At 47.8% G+C, this 25,000-nt stretch overlaps 1 protein-coding gene across 1 annotated transcript in view; it reads left to right on the top strand.

Moving 5' to 3' along the window:
* Positions 1–7,491, top strand: part of LOC143285549 (ATP-dependent RNA helicase DDX1-like) — a 461,018-nt gene extending 453,527 nt beyond the window's left edge. Inside the window, exon 26 of the mRNA XM_076592917.1 lies at positions 4,437–7,491. Within this exon, the coding sequence (XP_076449032.1) occupies positions 4,437–4,564 (128 nt within the window). The 3' untranslated portion in view covers positions 4,565–7,491. The remainder of the gene's footprint in view (positions 1–4,436) is intronic.
* The last annotated feature ends 17,509 nt before the right edge of the window (positions 7,492–25,000 follow it).

The following is a 25,000-nucleotide window of genomic DNA, read 5'->3' as shown; positions in this document are numbered from 1 at the left end:
GGACGTTTTCCTCTGATCTGCTTCAATTCTCTGTAAAGGGAGATCCTTGGGATGTGGCCTTATACTCTACACCACATCTGCTGGGCGGATGCCTGAGTAGCAGCATTGCACTACGCTTGTCAGGCCTTCAGTGCATGCATGTCATTATATTTGTGTACGTATAAGAATGAGTTTCTTCTGCAGAATGTCGACAGAGAACAACCCTTTTGTCGACATGGGTTATTTTTCGGTGCACCAAGTACGTGCTGCACGAGATCTCGGTTTATCAACTCTGTACGCTCGGTTTGATTTTCCAGACTTGTAACTGGAAGAAAGGGCGACACCAGTGTTGGAACCCAGACCGTCACTAACACTGTATTGGCAGATAAGTGTCTTAACCATTCTGCCACCTCTCTCCCGCATGGCAGATGTTGATGAAACGGTGCCGGTGGAATTCCGGGAGCTTTCATTCCTGTCACACACGCGCTGTGCACTTTTTCACACACAAGGTTTACGAGTTTTGGAGTCAAACAACAGTGCTAGTGTACTGAGTCCGTGCGTGTGTACGTAAATGTTTCCAAGAGAGAAACAGACAGTCAGACATGGATGGAAGGCTTATCCATGTACAGGCCATTGTCCCTCATGAAAGGGTGTCTAAAAATACACAACTGAAAAAAAGAATGAGTACATTTCATCGTAGAGAACAGGTCATGCTTTGTCAAGGGATATGTACTCAGCTAAGTAACACACAATACACATGACATGTTAATATCAAATTATCGTCGGCTGAAACAGACGGAGATATATATATAGACATATTTAGCCATCGGGAAACTTGGGTCTTAAAAAAAGTAACGTGAATTTGTTTATTTATTTATCTATTTATTTGTTTATTTTCTGAATTGATATTACTGCTTGGGAAATAAATACGGAGTTTGTTGTGTGATCAAAAGGACTGCAGCTTCCCATTTCAGCTCTGTCGCTGCAGGCAGATGTCTGCCTCAAAAACCCAAGACAGCGGTGCTTAATGGCAAAAACCGAAGCAAATGGCCGGATATCTCCAAAACACAGCCACCCACACGCCAGTGTTTGTGTAACATTAACACGTCGTAAAGAAAATCGGAGAAGGAAGAAGTATATTCACTGGATAACCTTCTGTTACAAGGTTTGTTTACGTTTCTCGTTGTTTGTTCAGAAGCGGATGATTGGCCCAGATGACGAATCTGCCAGAATGAATAAGAAAAAAAAAATGCTTGTAAACTGAGTTCATTCGAAAAGAACGAAGAAGAAGAGGAGAAAAAGAGCCGATCTCACGTGGCGGGTTTAGGGAAGGTTTTTGTTTTCCCGGCACTTCAGAATGACAGGACGTTTGAAGGAGTGGTGGTTCAGTCCATCTTCTGTTTGCAGTGCACGTTGTCCTCAAGTTCCGCTCTCCCCTGTCTTGCCCATCACCCCCATCACCACCACCCCTCCCCCCCCCTCCCCCCCCCCACACACACACACACTGAGCCCTGTGGAATTCCCATGTCAAGTTTATGTGGCAAAGAATAATGTGTTCCCACCCTTGCTTGAATAATTCTATTAGATAAAAAGCTTTTTATATACTCATAGAGATTACCAGATATTCCAACTGATTTCAGTTTGAATAACAGATGTTTGTTCCAAACCTGATCGTAGGCTTTTTTTACGTCAAAAAACGTTGCTAGGACACTTTTTCTGCGGGCAAACTGATGTTTTATTTGAGTGAGGTACACTTCAATGACAAAAAATTTCATTGCTGATGAACTGACAGTAAGATCAGACATTGATTTTCCTAAAAGAGCTAAAGCCATTTCATCACAAGAAACAGTTGCAACTTACATTTCAAATCTGATGTTAACATGAAAGAGTTAGCTGCAAAACCACATCATTCTCCTGTTCCTTTTGGGGAAATGTTGAAAGCGGATTTTGATATCACTTCTTCTGAAACAAAAAAGGAAGAAAACATCAATATCACGACAAGTACTGCCAGAATTCATATAACAGAAAAATATCAGAATCATCTCCATGTATTTACAGATGGATCTGTTCTTGATGACCAAAACGCTGGTGCGGCTTTCTGTATTCCTGCCTTTAAAGTTGAAAAATCTTACTTTATTGGAAAACACCTTTCCATATTCACAGCTGAGCTAATTGCTATTATACAAGCTCTGAACTGCTTAGTGAGCCATCAAATAGTTTTCTCGAAAATAGCATTCTTTGTTGATTCCAAATCAGTACTTTATGCTCTAGAATTATTCAGCCTTGAAACAAGACCTGACTTAGTTATTGAGGCAAACCATTTGGTACATTGTTTAAGGATAAAAGGGACTGAGGTCAGTTTTTGTTGGGTGCCTTCTCATGTGGGCATTAATGGCAATGAAACTGCTGATAAAGCAGTGGGAGGTAGACTAAAAAAATCTTTGGTGAAAGTCGACTTACTTGGGATTAAGAGGCGACGTGTCGAGCCACAAGCTCTTCTTCAGGCAAATGAAATGAGTGAGTGACAGACAGAAAGGTACAGACAGAGAGGGAGAGAGAGTAAAGTTCAGGAAAGGAAAGTGATGAGAAGTCACAGGAAAGGACACAAAGCAGGGTGAGTAGAACTGTCAGTGTGAATGAATGAGGGAAAGAAAGGATTCTGAAAGGGAAGGGTGAGGGAAGGTGGGCAGGGGGTGAGAGGGCAGGAGTGGGGGAAGTGGGTGGAAGAGAGTGAAAAAAAAAAATATAGATATATATAAATAAAAAATAGATTTTTTTTTAAATATATAAAATAAATAATAATAAAAATAATTAAATAAATAAATAGATAAAAGAATAAATAAATTTATATATATATATATATATATATATATATATATATGCACACATATGCATACATACCTGGACATATACACACACACACACATATAATTGAAAAAATAAAAATAGAAATAACTAAATAAAAAATGATAAATAGATAAATAAATAAATATAAACAAAAGTAAATAAATAAATTAAAACAACAGGAAAATAACAACAACCACACACACACACACACACACACACACACAGGAATATATAAATAGATAAATACAATAAAATAAAATAAAATAATAAAGTATATATACAAAAAACGGGATGAGTGGTGGTGGATAAATAGAGGAAAAGAGAAAGAGGACAAGGATCAGAAAGGGGTTAGAGAATGCCTGGAAGACCGCTGCCATCACTCCTCTTTGGTGTTGAGTCCAGCTGGGGCGAGGGTACCAAGGCGGGCAATCACGGTGATTGCTGATAAAGCAGCTAAAAGAGGAGCACAAGATTCAGAAAAATCGACAAAAATACATGTCCGTCTCTCCGTAAAAGAGGCATACACTTTGTTAGAAAAATCAGCATGGGGTCGATTTCATAACCGATGGAAGTTAAAGTTTTTAAATCATAAAGGAACATTATTCCCCGAGAATATTATTAAAGAAAAGATACCGAATCCATCAGCTTGCTATACAAGATTAATAACCTCTACTTTCTTCCGTATAAAACTTGATGCGCTGAAGATAAAGTATAGTAAAAATGTTACATGCATCTGTGGTAAGCAGTTCAGCTTGCATCATTGTGTTTCACTGCCAGCAGTTACGTACCTTCTTGCCCAGGTATTTCAAAGAGAATAATAATTCTGCAGATGATTTTTGTAAAGTTATTTCTGACGAGGTTCTTATGGTCGAACTTTCACAGGCATTAGTTCATAGCCCTATTTCTACATTCCTTTAATGCACTTCAGAATTGTGTTAATGGTTTATGATTATTATCGTTATTATTATTGAATTGTTACTGTTAAATGTAATTGCATGTTAGTTATACCACCTTCCTCCTCCCCATGCCCCCCCACCCCAACCCCCCCCTTTTTTTTCCTTTTTTTTTTCACGTCTAATATCACTGATAGTGAAAAGACGCTAAACTAAAGAACGAACACACACACACACACACACACACACACACACACACACACACACACACACACACACACACACACACACGTCAGTAATTATCATTCATCAGAAATGCCGTGCCGTTAACGTGGTGGTCAGGTTAAGTTAAAGATTCTCCATGGCTGTGTCTGTCTGTCTGTCATTCTCTCTCTCTCTCTCTCTCGCTCGCTCGCTCGTTCGCTCGTTCGCTCGCTGCTATGTGTGATGTAGAATCTGTTCCTACCTGTCAACGTGTCCATGTGAGTGTGATGTAGAATCTGCCCCTACCTGTCAACGTGTCCATGAGTGTGTGATGTAGAATATGTCTATACCTGTCAACGTGTCCATGAGTGTGTGATGTAGAATCTGTCCCTACCTGTCAACGTGTCCATGAGTGTGTGATGTAGAATCTGTCCCTACCTGTCAACGTGTCCTTATGTATGTGATGTTGAATGTCCCTAAGTGACAAACGTGTCCCTATGTGTGTGCTGCCAGGCTCCCTGTACAAGGGCCACGTGGAGTTCCTGGCGCCCACGGTGTCGGAGCTGGCCCAGCTGGAGAAGTGTGCCCAGACCTCCTTCATCGACCTCAAGTACAAGAAGAAGTTTGCCAGGCGCGCCTAGACCCTGGGCTGAGTGAAGGCCTGTCCCTTCCCGCCCCGTGGTCTTCAGCCCGCCTCGTCACGTCACCGCGGGACCTCCACTTCCATTCGCCAGACACGCCCACGGACCTTGCTTTAGAAACTTTTGTTTTGTTTTTTTTGTTGTTGTTGTTGTTGTTTTGGTTTTGTCGTTATCAGATGAGCCCAATGACCTATGCTGAACTTTTCTTCAACCAGATGTGACTTAAACGACAGACCATAGCAGAATACAGGGATATTTTCTTCTTCAGAAATAAAAAGAAAAACATTTTAATGCAGATCAGTTGTTAAGAACGCGGTCATCATTTCCTGTTGATGAACTGACACCGCTCAATACAGTACTGTCAGTTGAACCATTCTTCAAACAGTACACAGGCGTTTTCAACAGAGATAGGACAAAACAGGATTTACTGATGATGTTTCATGAAATGCAGTGATGACGTACGTGGCAGTGCCAGTAGTGCTTCCATCTAACTTTAATTTTGAAACTTTTAACTTTGATAAAAGAAAAAAGAAGAGTCATTGTTCAGATTTAGCCGACGAAAATGCTTGGAAAGAAACGGTGGCCCGACTGTACAGCCCTGCATAGTACAGACTCATTGTGACCCAGGTGTCTCCACTTCATTGCTGGTCAGTTGTGGAATCCGTGAGCAATGTTTGTGGCGCAAACTTTGCTTGCGTAACTAATTGTCTTCAGTGTGAACGATAATCAGACAGTGCAGCGAAGATCGCTCATGGAACTCTTCCCTCATTCCCCACACTGTGCGTCGTTGTCTGTCTTTCCGGTGTCAGTTTCGGTGTGGTGAGGAGAGGACTGTTGTCAGCCCGTTTCTTCCTTCACGTTGCTCTTCCAGTCTGCCTCACAGAGACGATAAGATACAATACAATACAATGCAACACAACACAGCTTTATTCATCCATCTTGGAATCAGTGTGTAGCATTAACGTGTTTGCCTTTCCATCCGTATACAGGACAGTGCAATGAATACTGCTTTATTCATCCATCTGGAATTTAATCAGTTCATTGATTGATACTCTCCACGTGTTCACCTGTCTGCTTTATTCATCCATCTGGAATTTAATCAGTTCATTGATTGATACTCTCCACGTGTTCACCTGTCTGCTTTATTCATCCATCTGGAATTTAATCAGTTCATTGATTGATACTCTCCACGTGTTCACCTGTCTGCTTTATTCATCCATCTGGAATTTAATCAGTTCATTGATTGATACTCTCCACGTGTTCACCTGTCTGCTTTATTCATCCATCTGGAATTTAATCAGTTCATTGATTGATACTCTCCACGTGTTCACCTGCCCTTCCGTGTGTTTTCCCAGCTTTCTGTCCGGTGTCAGGACGTGGTGTCCGTCATCCGGGTGGACCGAGGGGTCAGAGGGAACTCGATCCACAGTGGGCAGTGCTGTTGACGTCATAGTGACAAGAACCTCTAGGGAGAACTGGACAATACAAGGTCTTCAGAGAAGGAGCCCCCCTCAGTCAAGTGTTTCGGCCCTGAACTCCTTAATTGACATCTTATCCAGTAGATTGATGTGTTGGAGAAGAAAAGAAACAGCCCCTTTGTTTACCAGTGTCACCAAAAACTGGTCACAGGCTCACAGTCACTCCTCCAGTCGTTAGCACTCTTGCTGTCTGCCTGCTCGTCTCGTTCATTGGAGCTGTTCAGCCACAAGTATGTCTGACTGAAATAGTGTTGCATTTAAACAGGGTATGTGCACTTTTAGTACTATTGAAAGCCACGCTTTTTCGTCGCTTTGTTTGTTTCCCCGTTCAGTTATTGACGTTAGATTGTTCTTGTTGGATTGTTCTTGTCAGTTTTGATAAGAGATTTATCATGGACAGTTGTAATATTCACTTTTCTCAATAGTCCTTGCAAACTGTTGGATGTTTGTGGAACTGATTGTTAGCGTTCTAGTCATTGAACAGGGTTGATGCAGTGTGGAGAGAGAGGTACTTTCCACGCCATGTTTCATTCGTTTTTGTTCATGATACCACATGCCCGTCTTTGGATCTGAAACGTCACAGTTTCCTTTTCTGTCTTCACAGTTTAGTGTGTAGTTCATGAGGCATTATCACAGTGCAGTTATAGTGGGAAGAATGGGGGGCGGGGGGAGGGGGGCGCCGTGCCAGAATCGATGTGGCGTTGGACTTGTGACCCAGTGATCACCAGTGGTCGGGGTTGGAGGCATGGTGTTGTGTCCTTGGGAAAGGCGCTTCCCTCCGATTTCCATCACTCCTCCTAGGTGTAAATGGGTTTCCGATTTCCAAGGCGTTGGGTTACGCTGCTTGCTTGGCAGATGTGGTGTAGCGGATATGGATTTGTCCGAACGCAGTGACGCCTCCTTGAGCTGCTGATACTGTTGGGGAAGGCCGAGGAAATTGCCGAGGGACATGATGTGGCTGTGCCTTGCAATGCCGAGCCCTGTGTGACACAGTGAATGATAAAGGGCTCACTGCCACGATTGCTGTACAGGGCTGTGGGACCTCTCACCTTGTCCATCTTTTAGTTAGGTGGCCACTTTGTCTTTTGGAGATTTACTCCTTGTCGCTTTGTCATCACTGGAAGATCCGTGTGCACAAATAATTGTTGATTTTATTGATTTTCATTTTGGTCTTGCATTCGTTCTGTTCACTTTGCCTCCTCGTATTTTTATATTATTTTGATTTTTTCTGTTTCATTTTTGTGTTTTTTGTTCTTGTTTTCTTTCCAGGTTTTTTAACATCTTTTGCAAAGTCGTTCTAAAACTAGCGGAGAAGCTGTTAGCTTGCATTCATGTATGGTTATTTCCAACAAGATTTGAACAAACAAAACGCAATATCGATGGGCTTCTGTCTGAAGATCGTTGATTTTCTGTCCCCTTGGCGAATGGAAATAAAGTGATTGATTCAAATGAATGACTTCATTTTCTGTGTATGAGAGAAAGAGAGGTTTTTGGCATGGTGAAAGAACACGTCTCCTCTGTGTGTGTGTGTGTGGTTTGTTTTTGTGTCTTTTTTCTGAATGTGAGGGATTATATATCGCTTAGTCACGGAATCAGACTGAGTGAGTGTCTCCTCTGGAATGAAAATCAACATGGCCACCACGTCCACCAACAGCCGCCGTGAATCGACCGGCACCACACACTGTGACACACAGAGGCACCACACACTGTGACACACAGAGAGGCACCACACACTGTGACACACAGAGGCACCACACACTGTGACACAGAGAGGCACCACACACTGTGACACACAGAGGCACCACACACTGTGACACACAGAGGCACCACACACTGTGACACACAGAGGCCCCACACACTGTGACACACAGAGGCACCACACACTGTGACACACAGAGGCCCCACACACTGTGACACACAGAAGCACCACACACTGTGACACACAGAGGCACCACACACTGTGACACACAGAGAGGCACCACACACTGTGACAGAGAGGCACCACACACTGTGACACACACAGAGGCACCACACACTGTGACACACAGAGGCACCACACACTGTGACACACAGAGAGGCACCACACACTGTGACACACAGAGGCACCACACACTGTGACACACAGAGGCACCACACACTGTGACACACAGAGGCACCACACACTGTGACACACAGAGGCACCACACACTGTGACACACAGAGGCACCACACACTGTGACACACAGAGAGGCACCACACACTGTGACACACAGAGGTACCACACACTGTGACACACAGAGGCACCATACACTGTGACACAGAGAGGCACCACACACTGTGACACACAGAGAGGCACCACACACTGTGACACACAGAGGTACCACACACTGTGACACACAGAGGCACCATACACTGTGACACAGAGAGGCACTACACACTGTGACACACAGAGAGGCACTACACACTGTGACACACAGAGGCACCACACACTGTGACACACAGAGGCACCACACACTGTGACACACACAGAGGCACCACACACTGTGACACACAAAGAGGCACCACACACTGTGACACACAGAGGCACTACACACTGTGACACAGAGAGGCACTACACACTGTGACACAGAGAGGCACCACACACTGTGACACAGAGAGGCACCACACACTGTGACACACAGAGAGGTACCACACACTGTGACACACAGAGGCACCACACGCTGTGACACACAGAGGCACCACACACTGTGACACAGAGAGGCACCACACACTGTGACACACAGAGGCACTGCACACTGTGACACAGAGAGGCACCACACACTGTGACACACAGAGAGGCACCACACACTGTGACACAGAGAGGCACCACACTGTGACACACAGAGGCACCACACACTGTGACACACAGAGGCACCACACACTGTGACACACACAGGCACCACACACTGTGACACACAGAGGCACTACACACTGTGACACACAGAGGCACCACACACTGTGACACACAGAGGCACCACACACTGTGACACACAGAGAGGCACCACACACTGTGACACACAGAGGCACCACACACTGTGACACACAGAGGCACCACACACTGTGACACACAGAGGCACCACACACTGTGACACACAGAGGTACCACACACTGTGACACACAGAGAGGTACCACACACTGTGACACACAGAGGCACCACACACTGTGACACACAGAGGCAGCACACACTGTGACACACAGAGGTACCACACACTGTGACACACACAGGCACCAAACACTGTGACACACAGAGGCACTACACACTGTGACACACAGAGGCACCACACACTGTGACAGAGAGGCACCACACACTGTGACACACAGAGGCACTACACACTGTGACACACAGAGGTACCACACAATGTGACAGAGAGGCACCACACACTGTGACACACAGAGGCACCACACACTGTGACACAGAGAGGCACCACACACTGTGACACACAGAGAGGCACTACACACTGTGACACACAGAGGTACCACACACTGTGACACACAGAGAGGTACCACACACTGTGACACACAGAGGTACCACACACTGTGACACACAGAGGTACCACACACTGTGACACAGAGAGGCACCACACACTGTGACACACAGAGGCACCACACACTGTGACACAGAGGCACCACACACTGTGACACACAGAGGCACCACACACTCTGACACAGAGAGGCACCACACACTGTGACACACAGAGGCACCACACACTGTGACACAGAGGCACCACACACTGTGATACACAGAGGCACCACACTCTGACACAGAGAGGCACCACACACTGTGACACACAGAGGCACCACACACTGTGACACATAGAGGCACCACACACTGTGACACACAGAGGCACCACACACTGTGACACACAGAGGCACCACACACTGTGACACACACAGGCACCATACACTGTGACACAGAGAGGCACCACACACTGTGACACACAGAGGCACCACACACTGTGACACAGAGACACCACACACTGACACAGAGAGGCCACAGACTGACACAGAGAGGCACCACACACTGTGACACACAGAGGCACCACACACTGTGACACAGAGGCACCACACACTGTGACACACAGAGGCACCACACACTGTGACACACAGAGGCATCACACACTGACACAGAGAGGCACCACACACTGTGACACACAGAGGCACCACACACTGACACACAGAGGCACCACACGCTGTGACACACAGAGGCACTACACACAGTGACACACAGAGGCACCACACACTATGACACACAGAGGCACCACACACACTGTGACACACAGAGGCCCCACACACTGTGACACACAGAGGCCCCACACACTGTGACACACAGAGGCCCCACACACTGTGACAGAGAGGCCCCACACACTGTGACACACAGAGGCACCACACACTGTGACACACAGAGGCACCACACACTGTGACACACACAGAGGCCCCACACACTGTGACACACAGAGGTACCACACACTGTGACACACAGAGGTACCACACACTGTGACACAGAGAGGCACCACACACTGTGACACACAGAGGTACTACACACTGTGACACACAGAGGTACTACACACTGTGACACACAGAGGCACCACACACTGTGACACACAGAGGCACTACACACCGACACACAGAGGCACCACACACTGTGACACACAGAGGCACTACACACCGACACAGAGAGGCACCACACACTGTGACACACAGAGGCACCACACACTGTGACACACAGAGGTACCACACACTGTGACACACAGAGGCACTACACACCGACACACAGAGGCACCACACACTGTGACACACAGAGGTACCACACACTGTGACACACAGAGGCACTACACACTGACACACAGAGGTACCACACACTGTGACACACAGAGGCACCAGACAGAGGCACCACACACTGTGACACACAGAGGTACCACACACTGTGACACACAGAGGTACTACACACTGTGACACACAGAGGTACCACACACTGTGACACACAGAGGTACCCCCCCCCCCCCCCCCCCCCCCCCCCCCCCCACACACACACAGAGGAATGGTACTGCGGGATCATGTTCAGCACAGTGTGTGAGTCGGGCCCTGCGTGTGATCCCCACGTGGAGACACTCCCGGTGATGACAGGAGACAGGCTGAAGCACGCACTGCACGTGCACAACCACGTGATGCCGACCACGTGACCACTTCCTGTTGACTGACAACACACGGCAGTTATCCTTCACCCACTTGTCTCGTTTCTTTTTAATCTTATTTTGTTATTTTCTTCCCCGGAAATGATTATTTCAAGTAATAATGACCAAAATGATGATGATAATAATAATAATATCATATATTTTCAGTCTGTTATCATCATCGATGAACAGACTATAGATAAATAAACAACAAATTTTATTTTATTTTATTTTATTTGTGTGTATGTGTGTGTGTGTTCTTAAAGCAAAGAAGCGCCATGGCGGAGTCGGTCAATTGTTGGGCTTACGATCCAGGGTTCACCAGGGACCAGAGTTCAAACCCCATGTGGGTATGGTGGTGTGTCCTGAGGGAGAGGCGCTTTACCGTGATGTTCCTCAGTGGACCAGAGTTCAAACCCCATGTGGGTATGGGGGTGTGTCCTGAGGGAGAGGCGCTTTACCGTGATGTTCCTCAGTGGACCAGAGTTCAAACCCCATGAGGGAGAGGCGCTTTACCGTGATGTCCCTCAGTGGACCAGAGTTCAAACCCCATGTGGGTATGGGGGTGTGTCCTGAGGGAGAGGCGCTTTACCGTGATGTTCCTCAGTGGACCAGAGTTCAAACCCCATGTGGGTATGGTGGTGGGTCCTGAGGGAGAGGCGCTTTACCGTGATGTTCCTCTTTCCTTTCAAATGAGAACCAGAACCTGACTTCAGCTGGTGAAAGTTGTAAGTTGTGGAAGGAGAAGACTGGGCCCCGCCTTCTTTTGCCAGGCCCTAAATAGAATGGTATAGAATATGTCTTTATTACCAAGTGTACCGAGGTCACAAGGAATATTGGGAGGGGGGGGTAGTACATAACAAGATAGAATCATAAATCGAAAATCATACACAAATACAGATACAGTAGAATTTGGGATACATACATGTGCATATCAATACAATAACTTGTGCACACTCACGCACGCACGCACGCACGCACACACGCACACACACACACACACACACACAAACACGTGTTTGAACAGAAGCCACATTTTTCATGTTGATGGGGCTGATGACTAGATATGCAGGTAAATTGGTTGATTGCACAATTCTGTGTAATTATAGTGTTTAATCAAGCATACTGCTTAATCAAATACTATTTAATCAAACAGTTGATATGAATTTACTGCCCCTATACAACAGGCTCTACGAAGTATAACATTTTTTCTTGTTGCTTACGTTCAACAGCGAATCATGTATTCTGCTCTTCGTTAATCCAATCATCTGTTTTTATGGAAAACGTGGACATTGTTAATGAGGGTATCAAATACAACACAGAAGAAACAGGACCAAGTTCCTTTCTTACCCCTAGCACTTCATTAAAGATGAAAGAAAACCTTCGTTTGATGGATGAACAAGTTAATGTGTGTTGCACTTAGAAGCAAGCAGACCGCCAGTCATCATGACAGCACAGTGAGGAAGAAAAAAGGGATAGAGAAGGTGGGGGGACTTCCTTTCGCCCCCTCCTTTCTCCTATTTCTATGGGTGAGAACCGAACATTTAGAGAACAAAGATGGGGTGCCGTGAAAATGGGACAAGAACATTTTGTTGTTTGCCTTGAGAGACAGAGAGAGATACCGTGCAACTGCAGTGGTTTGGTTTGGTTTTTACGTCTTTTTTTTCTGTGTACTTGGAGAGTTGCCAAACCAACTACAGTTGTCTTTTTCATTGTCAACCTTTTCGTTTTCAAACCGCGTGTTTCTCTTTCTCCGCAGATTTGTTTTCTTTCCAGATGACGAACCGTGGACCTAAAACAGCGTTCACTTTCTGAACATGCCAATATCGTGTCGAGCTACACGTGCAATCGTAAGAAAGGCTGTTTTCCCTGCGACAGCATGAGTCAGGTGATGTTCACGTGGTCTTCGTCGACAGCAGAGAAAGTGGGGAGGAAAAGGTCAGTGCTATAGCCACAGTTCTTCCCCTTCACTCTGTGGGACTGGCGGAGTGAACCTCCACGCCTTGTTGTCAACACTACTCATTCCGTCTTGAGGGGACAGTTGTGGACATTGCCAAGGTGAGATCTGACGTTCCCACGCGGTCAGGCTGTGGCAGAGTGTGTCTATCCCCAACAGGCCTCCCCACTCATCAGCTCCACAACCATTTCCTGCATCTTGTCTGCGAAATGAAGCCACACCAACACACAACTCTTACACCCTGACACCACTGACAGTCCTTTTATCTCCTGACAAACTTTCCGCCTTGAAACTGCTAATCATCACCAACCTCAGCGCCCAGGATACGTTGCTGTTGTTAACAATCCAAAACAGACTTGTGGCTCCTTGTTCCCCAGCTCACCGTGCTGCAGCAACAACTTCGTGGATCCCATGACTGAACCGTGCACAAAACAAACCCAACACAGTTGGCGGCAGTATCCACATTCCTCCCCTCCACTCCTCTGTGTGACTGACGGAGTGCACGAAAGGAAATCTCCCGTCCTCTGATAGAACCAAAGGCAACTTGTCACTAAACTCCTAGCGGTCTGAACGGACACACGTGGAAGACGTCCACGAGAAGACAAAACAAGACTGGGGAAAGAAAATGTTCACCGCATTCAGTGCATTGACTGTCAGAAGGACTGTATTCGTAAAACCGAAATCAGCTGGACAGACGTTTCAAGGAACACCTGACCAGAAAAGACTGTGCTTTCCACAAGCGTCGTGCGTCACAGTCACAGGACTGATGTGGACAGGCGCTGTGTACAGGAGCCCATTTCTGGAAGAGCAAGGTAAAAGCAACAGTCCGAACCAAGGTGATAAATTCAAGCTTCAACAAGGACACAGGCCTTTGGTGTCCACCCTCCAGTTTATGACAGTCTGTCACAACACCACAGTCGGGGCACCTGAGGCCAGTCAGCTTCAATGCAGCCGTCAGTTTGATTCCCTCACAGCCTGTCCAACCCAAGACTTGCTTGTGTCGGTTTTGCTGCAACCCCCGACCGAAATATACTGAAGTGTTCCGAATCAAGAAAACTTCAACCACAACGTGTCACTGGGTGTGGCTGAATGTCGCGGAGAAGCAGCACAATCCAGACCAGTTCCAGGACAGCATGGCAGAGGTCCACATGCACGTGCTATTCGGTAAGTTGCAATGTCAACACGTGAATTGTTTTCTTTTTATTCTCTGGCAACAACACAACAACAGGTCAAGAGTTTCGTGCTAGTGTTGCAAAGTCCACGCCAGGTATGAGATAAAAACGGACTGTTAAGCACAGTTCACGTTCAAAGCTTCTGAAAGCCAGTGACCTGTGAGTGAGCGAGACAGGGAGAGAACTTCTCTTTCAGTTTGAGGTAGAGAACTCACAGCTCAAAGATCCTTCCAGTCTATCCTAACTAATGGACACTTACCTCAGAAAGTACACAGATACACATACACGTAAGAAGAAAGAGAAAAAAAATATAAAGATCGTGCATGTTGGAGGCTTGTAGTGCATGATATCATGAAATGTTAGAAATCTTATGGTCATACCCATAATTGTATCTACATCAATGATAAAGAGAAAAACAGAGTCATGGAAAGTCGTGTCAGCCCTGGCTGCAAACCGTCTCCCAACGTGGGAATTAGTGGTGCCTTGTGTGCGTCATGACGACGGGAGTGCCGCCTCTGTGACGTGTTGAGGCCGCTGTACGTGCACTTGTTGCCTTGTCTGGCTCGCTTCGTCTTCATCCTCCCTCCCCCACACCCCCCTGGTCTCCCTTCCTTGTCTAATTCTCTCTCTCCCTCTCCCTCACACACACACATTATTTATCTCCATCCCATCTCATTTCTCTACTTTTTTCTTGGCTTTTCGACCTCAGCAGTCCCATTCACATTTCGTTTTGCTGACTAGTTGTCCTGAGTGAACAATTCCTCATTCGTCAGGCTCAGGACAGGGGCCTTCATTAGTGGGAACAGGATGGAGCGACACTGGAGTGGCCTGAATTGTCAGCTGGGCTTGATGAAACAGGATTTGCATTGGCTAGTGCTTGGTAATTATAAATTCGTTAGACAGTTGCACTGGCTTGCGGTGGTAAAACAAAAAGAAAGAAATGTAGAAGGAATAGAAGAAAAGAGAAAGGAGAAGAAATAAACAAGGAAAGAGAGAGACAGAAAGAAAGAGAGAGGGGGGGAGAGCTATATTTATCTAACGGCACTAATGACACGTTCCTAACGAACCGAACCACAAGGAAAACAAGCCGCACTGACTATGGACAGCTAACGAACTGGACTGAGTTGCCCCGAGCAACGCAACGGCGAACACTTTACGGGCGATGCAGCCAGCATTGATGTGGGGTACTGCCCTGTGGCGGCCTGTTCCGTCCCCGTTGATGTTTTGATTGTTGCTGTTTCCCTGGGATCAAATCTGGCAGCACCGGGGATCTATGAAGGCCAGCTTGGAATGAATCCCGGGGGTGTAAACTTATGTCAATCTGTGATATATGCTGAGCGTTGTGCCTAACATTTATCATTATAGTTTCAGTTTCACTTTCTCAAGGAGGCGTCACTGCGTTCGGACAAATCCATACACGCTACACCACATCTGTTGAGCAGATGCCTGACCAGCAGCATAACCCAACGCGCTTAGTCAGGCCTTGAGTGCATGCTTACATATTTGTGTACCTATGAAAGTGGATTTCATTTTACGTAATTTCGCCAGAGGACAACACTCTCGTTGCCATGGGTTCTTTTTCAGTGCGCCAAGTGCGTGCTGCACACGGGACCTCGGTTTATCGTCTCATCCGAAAGACTAGACGCTCAGTTTGATTTTCCAGTCAAACTTAGGAGAAAGGGCGAGAGCGGGATTCGAACCCACACCCTCACGGACTCTCTGTATTGGCAGCTGAGCGTCTTAACCATTCTGCCACCTTCCTCCACATTATAGTGCAATGAAATGCATGGGTCACTCGGAACAGTAAGCACGGTGTTAGACAAAGCCACCCAAAATGAAAAGAAAGAGCTTACTCTTTTCCTGACTGCAATGCTCCCGCCATTTTGTGATGTCTGCGGGCACAAGTGAAGTCAGCAACCCACAGAACGACAGAATCTCATCACATACATTCACAGTTATCGAAAACGGATAAGGCACGATTAAAGAGAAGGTGCAATTTCCATGCCTTTATCCCGTAGGGGTCATTCTAGTGTAACCGTACCCGAGTGGTGTATCAAAAGGAACTAAACATCAAAGACTAAGGAACTAAACGGATAGAAAGTGAAAGGAGACAGAGCTCCTCACACAGGCCAAGAACATATACAACGGCCAGTCACGACGGGTTTTCTATTGTTTTATTACAATAGTTAAATAGGAAAATAATAAGGAAGAAGAAGAGCTAAAGAAGACAGTGCAGCAGGAAGTGAGAACCTGGTCTTTGGGGCTGCACAGAGAGAGACAGAGAGAGAGAGAGAGAGAGTATAGCTGCAGGCAGGTGAAAGCGAAAAGTGACCAGCGTCACCACTCTTTGTCGCTGTTTATGCAGGTCATGTGAACCACTCTGATGACACTGTATGGCTGAAAGCCAATCGCTGCTCGTCCGGCGAAAATTGAGCTAATCTGTGTTTATTGACAGGTGTTCAATGATAGAGTTCTAAAAGATTCCTGAACCAGCAAGGGGGCGAGGTTTGGTGACAGGGGGAAGGGTCCATCTTGACTGGCCACAGATTGTATTGTATTGTTGTACTCTTTTTCGTCACAAAGGATTTCTCTGTCTGAAATTCGGGCTGCTCTCCACAGGGAGAGCGCGTCGCTACACTGAGAACGCCACCCATTTTTTCCTGCGTGCAGTTTTATTTGTTTTTCCTATCGAAGTGGATTTTTTTTTTTTTACATAATTTTACCAGAGGATAACCCTTTTGTTGCCGTGGGTTCTTTTACGTGCACTAAGTGCATGCTACACACAGGTTTATCATCTCATCCGAATGACTAGCGTCCAGACCACCACTCAAGATGTAGTGGAGGGGGAGAAAATATTGGCGACTGTGCCGTGATTCGAACCAGCGCGTTCATATTCTCTCGCTTCCAAGGCGGACGCGTTACCTCTTGGCCATCACTCCACAATAACCCTGGCGGTCGTGGCGTATCAACCCGGCAGGGGGCAGTTTGAGGCTGCTACACCGAGAAAGGGCAGAAAGAACAGGGTTCATGTCGCTTCTTTGATGTGTATTTCTGAACTGGATGAACACTGGAACTTGGTTCTAGGGCGTCGGAAGTGTGTGTTTGTGGGGGGGTGTGTGGATGTGTGTGTGGGTGGGTGGGAAAAGGGAGATAAGTTTTGTTTCTCTGTGTGTGTGTGTGTGTGTGTGTGTATGCGCGAGCGCGCGCGTGCGCCAGTCTATGTTTCTCTCACTGTGTCTCTGTTTCTCTATGCATCCCTCTCTCTTTCTCTCACTCTCTGTCTGTCTCTATCTCTCTCTGTCTGTCTGTCTTTCTGTCTCTCTGTCTGTCTCTAATTGTCTCTCTCTTTCTGTCTCTGTCTCTCCTCTCTCTCTCTCTCTCTCTGTACTAGTGTCACTGAACATTAATTTTATTTGAAGTTTCTGAGAAGCGGAAAACGAAAAACAGAATTGACATCATCTGTGAAAACGTTGACTTCTGCTCTAAGTAACGCCTGTCATACTTTGTCACACACAGTCACAAAAAGAACAGAGAGGGAGAGAGAGGAGATGGGGTGATGGGGGAATGAACGATGTTTTGTTCCGTGAAGCACACAGCCTGAGGGAAAGCTGCACCCAGTGACAAGGACCTGCCGGGCAGTCTGTCTGACGTCATTTGATACACCTGAGTTTTGAATTTTCTGTTTTGTGACACAATAGTGAAAGAGAACAGAGAAATACTTTTTTCTAACTTTCGTAATGCAATCTACACAGAACTCTTGAAGTGACTGGTATCTTTTGATACATCATCCGTCTAGACTGAACTGATAGGTTTTATCTCGTCAAAAAGCAGCTTGACAAACGGTTGTGGCATGATCTCTCAAGCTGAGGATAGAAGCAATCATGAATCCTTAGCTTTGAACGTGATATCATGACCGTACTTTAACCGAAGATGGACGTGGGTTGGGAACTGAAAAGAGAATAGGTTGTTTCATCATGTGCGGGATGAGGGTACAGGTAGGAAGGGTTTGGGGAGGGGTTAAGGGGGGCGGGGGGTGGGGGTGCACAAGGTACAGCCGGTTCCATTCTGCATCCATATGGTGTTCCAGAACATACACACTGTAAAACGAAGTATGTGTGATTCGTTCACTTTGGATGTCAATGACATGCTGTATGATGCACAAAACAGCAATTTCCGATTACCCCCACCCCACCCATCACCACCCCTCCTCCACACACACACACACACACACACACACACACACACACACACACACACACACACACACACACACACACACACACACACACACACACACATACCCATCCTCCCCTCCCGTTCACTACGTTTACAACGGTTCACTTGGATGGTCACTTCGCCACTCTCTCTCCGCCAAACCGGAGGTTACTGCCGCCTACTTTGTGGCCATATCGAGTGGGCTCAGGGCCCTTCTGTGGGAGAAACTGTTAAAGGTCTGGGCACAAAAGTAGAGAGAACAAAAAGAACAAGAGATCATGGGGGGGCTGTTGTTTGAGGGACGTGGTGGCGGTCACCACTCTGGGAGAGACGCTCACTCAGTCTGGCTCCGCGACTAAGCCATTATTGTCGTTAGTAGGGGGCTTAGTAGGTGGTGTCCTAAGTACGTTAAAACAGAACAGGCACCACTGAACACCACCGAAGTGACTCAGCAGCAGTGCAGGGTCTCCTCTGGTGTGTGGCCTCCAGACGACCTAACATCGATGGTTCCCTGTGGACTGCCGACGCTGGAACTGCGGCGGACGAACCCGGGTGTGGCCGTGTATGGGGGAATCTAAATGAGCGGCGTGGGAGTAATGCCACTGAAACGGCGCAGATGATGGGGCAGAAAAAAAAAGAACAAGAGCACGTCCATGTGCAGTGACAGTGCAGTAGATGCCTTTTGTGCCTTTTCACCCACTCCTGTCTAACGTGATACAGCAGATAGAGACAGTGACGGACACAGAGAGAGAGAGAGAGATGCCTTCACACATGCACCAGACGGAAGCATCCTTTTCCTTGTCATCCTCCCCACCACATTCATCTTCTTCTCTCTTTGTCTCTGTCTGTCTGTCTGTCTCTGGAATCCGATCCAGAACTAACAGCTGCTGAACGAACACCCAGCGGAGCTCACTTCATGCAGATGACGAAAAGTCGCTTGGGCATACCGGGTGCAAAAAGTGAGAGATGTGATTTACGAAGTTATTAACAGGCAGGCAATATCAACAGCTTTCCCTCCAGACGGAATGAGCAGTGCTCACAGGGCGTGGACCTTCAGCCCGCCAGGCACACAGAGGAGTGGAGGGGGGATGTGGAGACAGTCAGTACCAAGATGCATTGGGAACATACACAGGAGAGGGAGGGAGGGGGAGGGAAATGTCTGTGCGCAAAACAGGCATACACGAAAGTCAGTGAAAGGCTGATGGTCATTGCCTTGTACAGTCACAGGAGCAGTGAACTCATCAAAGTCAGTGTCCTGGGCTCGGCATAGAAAGGCGGGGCCCAGTCCTCTCCTTCCGCCGCTTTGAACCTTACCTGACCGAAGTCAAATCGCCATTCATATCCGGCAGGAATGACGAAATTTGAGTGAACTACTTTCCTCAAGGACGCAACACGGCCATATCTTTCTCTCTCTCTCCACACCTCTGTGGAAACATACACGCCTTGTTGTGAACACTGCTCGTTCCATCGTGAACGGAACAAAATGTGACATTGCCCACAACACCACATGGAAACTGGGCCTCGAACCCTGATCACTGGGGAACGCTGGTTCTGAAGTCCAATGTCTAACCGACTCTGCCACACGGCTGAGAGCTGTTACACCACAAGATCAACATGAGAGCAGACAGTTGAACGTGAAGACAGGGAGACAGACCAGTGAACAGAAGGTGACTGGTGCATGCACGTGCAGCTTGAAAGCGACGAGTGACGACGGCCATCACCGCTCGATGAATGACCCACAGAGTGGACCCAACATCACAAAACGGTCCGTCAGTGTTGGTGCTGGCACAACATTGTCAGTGCGTGCCCGCCCGCATCTCCGCTGTCAGGGTTTGTCCAGTGAAAACAGACCATTTCCGAGTGGCACGTGCCAAACGTCATGTCTGTCATCACTGTCCCGTGCCAAACGTCATGTCTGTCATCACTGTCCCGTGCCAAACGTCATGGCTGTCATCACTGTCCCGTGCCAAACGTCATGTCTGTCATCACTGTCCCGTGCCAAACGTCATGGCTGTCATCACTGTCCCGTGCCAAACGTCATGGCGGTCTGTCATCACTGTCCCGTGCCAAACGTCATGTCTGTCATCACTGTCCCGTGCCAAACGTCATGTCTGTCATCACTGTCCCGTGCCAAACGTCATGTCTGTCATCACTGTCCCGTGCCAAACGTCATGCATGTCTGTCATCACTGTCCCGTGCCAAACGTCATGGCTGTCATCACTGTCCCGTGCCAAACGTCATGGCTGTCATCACTGTCCCGTGCCAAACGTCATGTCTGTCATCACTGTCCCGTGCCAAACGTCATGGCAGTGTCATCACTGTCCCGTGCCAAACGTCATGGCGGTGTCATCACTGGCCCGTGCCAAACGTCATGGCTGTCATCACTGGCCCGTGCCAAACGTCATGGCTGTCATCACTGTCCCGCGCCAAACGTCATGACAGTGCCATCACTGTCCCGTGCCAAACGTCATGTCTGTAATCACTGTCCCGTGCCAAACGTCATGTCTGTCATCACTGTCCCGTGCCAAATGTCATGGCTGTCATCACTGACCCGTGCCAAACGTCATGGCTGTCATCACTGTCCCGTGCCAAACGTCATGTCTGTCATCACTGTCCCGCGCCAAACGTCATGACAGTGCCATCACTGTCCCGTGCCAAACGTCATGTCTGTAATCACTGTCCCGTGCCAAACGTCATGTCTGTCATCACTGTCCCGTGCCAAATGTCATGGCTGTCATCACTGACCCGTGCCAAACGTCATGTCTGTCATCACTGTCCCGTGCCAAACGTCATGTCTGTCATCACTGTCCCGTGCCAAACGTCATGGCAGTGTCATCACTGTCCCGTGCCAAACGTCATGGCAGTGTCATCACTGTCCCGTGCCAAACGTCATGGCAGTGTCATCACTGTCCCATGCCAAACGTAATGGCAGTGTCATCACTGTCCCGTGCCAAACGTCATGTCTGTCATCACTGTCCCGTGCCAAACGTCATGTCTGTCATCACTGTCCCGTGCCAAACGTCATGGCTGTCATCACTGTCCCGTGCCAAACGTCATGTCTGTCATCACTGTCCCGTGCCAAACGTCATGTCTGTCATCACTGTCCCGTGCCAAACGTCATGGCGGTGTCATCACTGTCCCGTGCCAAACGTCATGTCTGTCATCACTGTCCCGTGCCAAACGTCATGGCGGTGTCATCACTGTCCCGTGCCAAACGTCATGTCTGTCATCACTGGCCCGTGCCAAACGTCATGTCTGTCATCACTGTCCCGTGCCAAACGTCATGTCTGTCATCGCTGTCCCGTGCCAAACGTCATGGCAGTGTCATCACTGTCCCGTGCCAAACGTCATGGCAGTGTCATCACTGTCCCGTGCCAAACGTCATGGCAGTGTCATCACTGTCCCATGCCAAACGTAATGGCAGTGTCATCACTGTCCCGTGCCAAACGTCATGGCTGTCATCACTGTCCCGTGCCAAACGTCATGTCTATCATCACTGACCCGTGCCAAACGTCATGTCTGTCATCACTGTCCCGTGCCAAACGTCATGGCGGTGTCATCACTGTCCCGTGCCAAACGTCATGTCTGTCATCACTGTCCCGTGCCAAACGTCATGTCTGTCATCACTGGCCCGTGCCAAACGTCATGTCTGTCATCACTGTCCCGTGCCAAACGTCATGTCTGTCATCACTGGCCCGTGCCAAACGTCATGTCTGTCATCACTGTCCCGTGCCAAACGTCATGGCAGTGTCATCACTGTCCCGTGCCAAACGTCATGGCAGTGTCATCACTGTCCCGTGCCAAACGTCATGGCAGTGTCATCACTGTCTCATGCCAAACGTAATGGCAGTGTCATCACTGTCCCGTGCCAAACGTCATGTCTGTCATCACTGTCCCGTGCCAAACGTCATGTCTGTCATCACTGGCCCGTGCCAAACGTCATGTCTGTCATCACTGTCCCGTGCCAAACGTCATGGCAGTGTCATCACTGTCCCGTGCCAAACGTCATGGCAGTGTCATCACTGTCCCGTGCCAAACGTCATGGCAGTGTCATCACTGTCCCATGCCAAACGTAATGGCAGTGTCATCACTGTCCCGTGCCAAACGTCATGGCTGTCATCACTGTCCCGTGCCAAACGTCATGTCTATCATCACTGACCCGTGCCAAACGTCATGTCTGTCATCACTGTCCCGTGCCAAACGTCATGGCTGTCATCACTGTCCCGTGCCAAACGTCATGTCTGTCATCACTGTCCCGTGCCAAACGTCATGGCGGTGTCGTCACTGTCCCGTGCCAGACGTCATGTCTGTCATCACTGTCCCGTGCCAAACGTCATGTCTGTCATCACTGTCCCGTGCCAAACGTCATGACAGTGTCATCACTGTCCCGTGCCAAACGTCATGTCAGTGTCATCACTGTCCCGTGCCAAACGTCATGGCAGTGTCATCACTGACCCGTGGTGGAGACAGACGTGTGTGCTGTCGGCAAGGCGCCGTCACTGCCCTCTGCAGGGCTTGTTGTCGTGTGGTCGTGGTCACAGTGATGTCAGCATGTATCTTAGTGGTCGTGATCCGGTTCACTTTTTTTTTTCTCTTGTTTTCTGTTTCTCCTTTGGCCCGCCTTTCTCCTCCTCCTACTCCTACTCCTCCTCCTCCCCTTTCTCCTCCTCCTCCTCCTTGTTCTGCTTCTCCCTTCCTCATCACCCTCCCCACCACAGTCATCCTCATCAGCATTCTCCTCCTCATCTTCTTCTCTCTGTCCCTTTCTCTCTCCCTCTCTCTCATCATCATCAGCACTATTATCATTTCTTCTTCCTCTCTCTCTCTCTCTCTCTCTCTCTCTCTCTCTCTCTCTTTCTCCCTCACGTGAATGCTGTCACTCACTCAATATATTTCACCACCACCTCTCCATCTCCCTAATGTTTCATTCATTTATCGTAAACACGACACATTTCACACACACTTTTTACGTGATATTGATTTATTGTCAGACACTTTTTGTTTATTCTGCAGCTGGTGATTTGTTGTGCTTTGTGTTGTGTTTGTCGATTCCTTGGCAGCAGTATTGGAAGTCTCGCTTCCTGAGGTGCACGATGCATCATTGGTCTGACTGGTGAATAACGGGGGGCGGGAATAAATATGATGTGAAAAAAGGACATTACAGTCCCTCCTCTCTCTGTCTCCGTCCTTGTCTCCCTCTGTTTCATTGTCTGTACCTCTGTCTCCGTCCTTGTCTCCCTCTGTTTCATTGTCTGTACCTCTGTCTCCGTCCTTGTCTCCCTCTGTTTCATTGTCTCTCTGTACCTCTGTCTCCGTCCTTGTCTCCCTCTGTTTCATTGCCTCTCTGTACCTCTGTCTCCGTCCTTGTCTCCCTCTGTTTCATTGTCTCTCTGTACCTCTGTCTCCGTCCTTGTCTCCCTCTGTTTCATTGTCTCTCTGTACCTCTGTCTCCCTCTGTTTCATTGCCTCTCTGTACCTCTGTCTCCGTCCTTGTCTCCCTCTGTTTCATTGCCTCTCTGTACCTCTGTCTCCGTCCTTGTCTCCCTCTGTTTCATTGTCTGTACCTCTGTCTCCGTCCTTGTCTCTCTCTGTTTCATTGTCTGTACCTCTGTCTCCGTCCTTGTCTCTCTCTGTTTCATTGTCTGTACCTCTGTCTCCGTCCTTGTCTCCCTCTGTTTCATTGTCTGTACCTCTGTCTCCGTCCTTGTCTCCCTCTGTTTCATTGTCTGTACCTCTGTCTCCGTCCTTGTCTCCCTCTGTTTCATTGTCTCTCTGTACCTCTGTCTCCGTCCTTGTCTCCCTCTGTTTCATTGCCTCTCTGTACCTCTGTCTCCCTCTGTTTCATTGTCTGTACCTCTGTCTCCCTCTGTTTCACTGTCTCTCTGTACCTCTGTCTCCCTCTGTTTCATTGTCTGTATCTCTGTCTCCCTCTGTTTCATTGTCTCTCTGTACCTCTGTCTCCCTCTGTTTCATTGTCTGTACCTCTGTCTCCCTCTGTTTCACTGTCTCTCTGTACCTCTGTCTCCCTCTGTTTCATTGCCTCTCTGTACCTCTGTCTCCCTCTGTTTCATTGTCTGTACCTCTGTCTGCCTCTGTTTCACTGTCTCTCTGTACCTCTGTCTCCCTCTGTTTCATTGTCTGTACCTCTGTCTGCCTCTGTTTCATTGTCTCTCTGTACCTCTGTCTGCCTCTGTTTCATTGTCTCTCTGTACCTCTGTCTGCCTCTGTTTCATTGTCTCTCTGTACCTCTGTCTCCCTCTGTTTCATTGTCTCTCTGTACCTCTGTCTCCCTCTGTTTCATTGTCTGTATCTCTGTCTCCCTCTGTTTCATTGTCTCTCTGTACCTGTCTCCCTCTGTTTCATTGTCTCTCTGTACCTCTGTCTCCCTCTGTTTCATTGTCTCTCTGTACCTCTGTCTGCCTCTG

The sequence above is a fragment of the Babylonia areolata genome, chromosome 9 (genome assembly GCF_041734735.1).
Source record: "Babylonia areolata isolate BAREFJ2019XMU chromosome 9, ASM4173473v1, whole genome shotgun sequence".
Lineage (NCBI taxonomy): Eukaryota > Metazoa > Mollusca > Gastropoda > Neogastropoda > Buccinidae > Babylonia > Babylonia areolata.
This window is presented reverse-complemented; position numbering and strand designations above follow the sequence as displayed.